Source organism: Rhea americana, unplaced genomic scaffold, assembly GCF_003343005.1.
Source record: "Rhea americana isolate MKP2758 unplaced genomic scaffold, rheAme1 scaffold_871, whole genome shotgun sequence".
Taxonomy (NCBI): domain Eukaryota; kingdom Metazoa; phylum Chordata; class Aves; order Rheiformes; family Rheidae; genus Rhea; species Rhea americana.
This window is the reverse complement of record NW_028187057.1, coordinates 6290-7759: the sequence shown is the minus strand read 5'-3', so window position 1 is coordinate 7759 and position 1470 is coordinate 6290. Positions and strand designations below refer to the sequence as shown.

General features: G+C 47.4%; 1 protein-coding gene across 1 annotated transcript; it reads left to right on the top strand.

Moving 5' to 3' along the window:
* Window positions 1-269: 269 nt before the first annotated feature.
* Window positions 270-1205, top strand: LOC146584966 (olfactory receptor 14A16-like). The gene has a single exon (XM_085323789.1). The coding sequence runs from the start codon at window positions 270-272 to the stop codon at window positions 1203-1205; it is 936 nt and encodes a 311-aa protein (XP_085179915.1).
* The last annotated feature ends 265 nt before the right edge of the window (window positions 1206-1470 follow it).

The window sequence follows — 1470 nt, the reverse complement described above, 5'->3', positions numbered from 1 at the left end:
AATTCTCACATACCCCCTGCAGGTACAGTAGGACAGATACTTGAGACCATGGTTAGAGGTCCTTGCTCTTTATGATAAACTCTTCCAGCACAAACTAGAGCTCAAGGAAGAGAATTGCACAAAGGGCCTCCCAATAAAGAGAGAAGCAATATGAGATTTTTAAGACTAAACGAAATATTTTATATATTTATTTATTGCTCTTTAAAAATCTCTCCTAACTTCTTAATATCTTTTCTTTTTTGGACAGCCCCCCTACCTAGTGAGAGCAAATGTCCAACMGCAGCTCCCTCAATGTGTTCCTCCTCCTGACTTTTGCAGACACACGGGAGCTGCAGCTCTTGCAATTCTCATTCTTCCTGGGCATCTACCTGGCTGCTATGCTGAGCAACAGCCTCATCATCATAGCTGTAGCCTGTGACCACTGCCTCAACACCCCCATGTACTTCTTCCTCCTCAACCTCGCCTTCCTCGACCGTGGAACCATCTCTACCACTGTCCCTAAATCCATGGCCAATTCCCTGTGGAACACCAGGGCCATTTCCTACTCAGAATGTGCTGCACAAGTTTTCCTACTTGTCTTCTTGTTAGGAGGAGAGTTTTCTCTTCTCACTGTCATGGCCTATGACCGCTACGTTGCCATCTGCAGACCCCTGCACTATGGGACTCTCATGAGCAGCAGAGCCTGTGTCAAAATGGCAGCAGCTGCTTTTGGCAGTTGTTTTCTCAATGCTCTCCTGCACACTGCTAACACATTTTCCAYACCCCTCTGCCAAGGCAACACAATGCAGCAGTTCTTCTGTGAGATTCCCCACATCCTCAAGCTCTCCTGCTCACACTCCTACCTCAGGGAAGTTGGGCTCATTGCGGTTAGTGGCTGTTTTTTCTTTGTTTGTTTCATTTTCATTGTGCTGTCCTACGTGCAGATCTTCACTGCTGTGCTGAGGATCCCCTCTGTGCAGGGCCATCACAAAGCATTTTCCATGTGCCTCCCGCACCTGGCTGTGGYCTCCCTATTTGTCAGCACAGCATTTTTTGCCTACATGAAGCCCCTCTCCCTTTCCTCCCCAGCTGTGGATCTTGCGCTGGCTGTTCTGTACTCAGCGATGCCTCCAGCAGTGAACCCGCTCATCTACAGCATGAGGAACAAGGAGCTCAAGGATGCCCTGAGGAAACTGGTTCAATGGCTCCAGTGGAAGCACCAATAACCATCCCATGTGCATCCACTCATCAGTCACTTGGCATTTGGCATCAAGGATCTGTGCGATTCATTTTTTTTCCTTACTTTTCTCTGATATTTTCCTATGAAAAGAAAGAAAAATATTTTGATTTATGCCACTTCTCTCTCATTGGAATATGACTTACAGAGTACGTTGAAGTAGTGAGCTAGGCTTCCCCCTTCATCATCAGAGATGGGAGAACCTCAGAGCCTGCTAGTGCTCGGATGCCCCCCAGTGCAGTGAGGAGATTTTC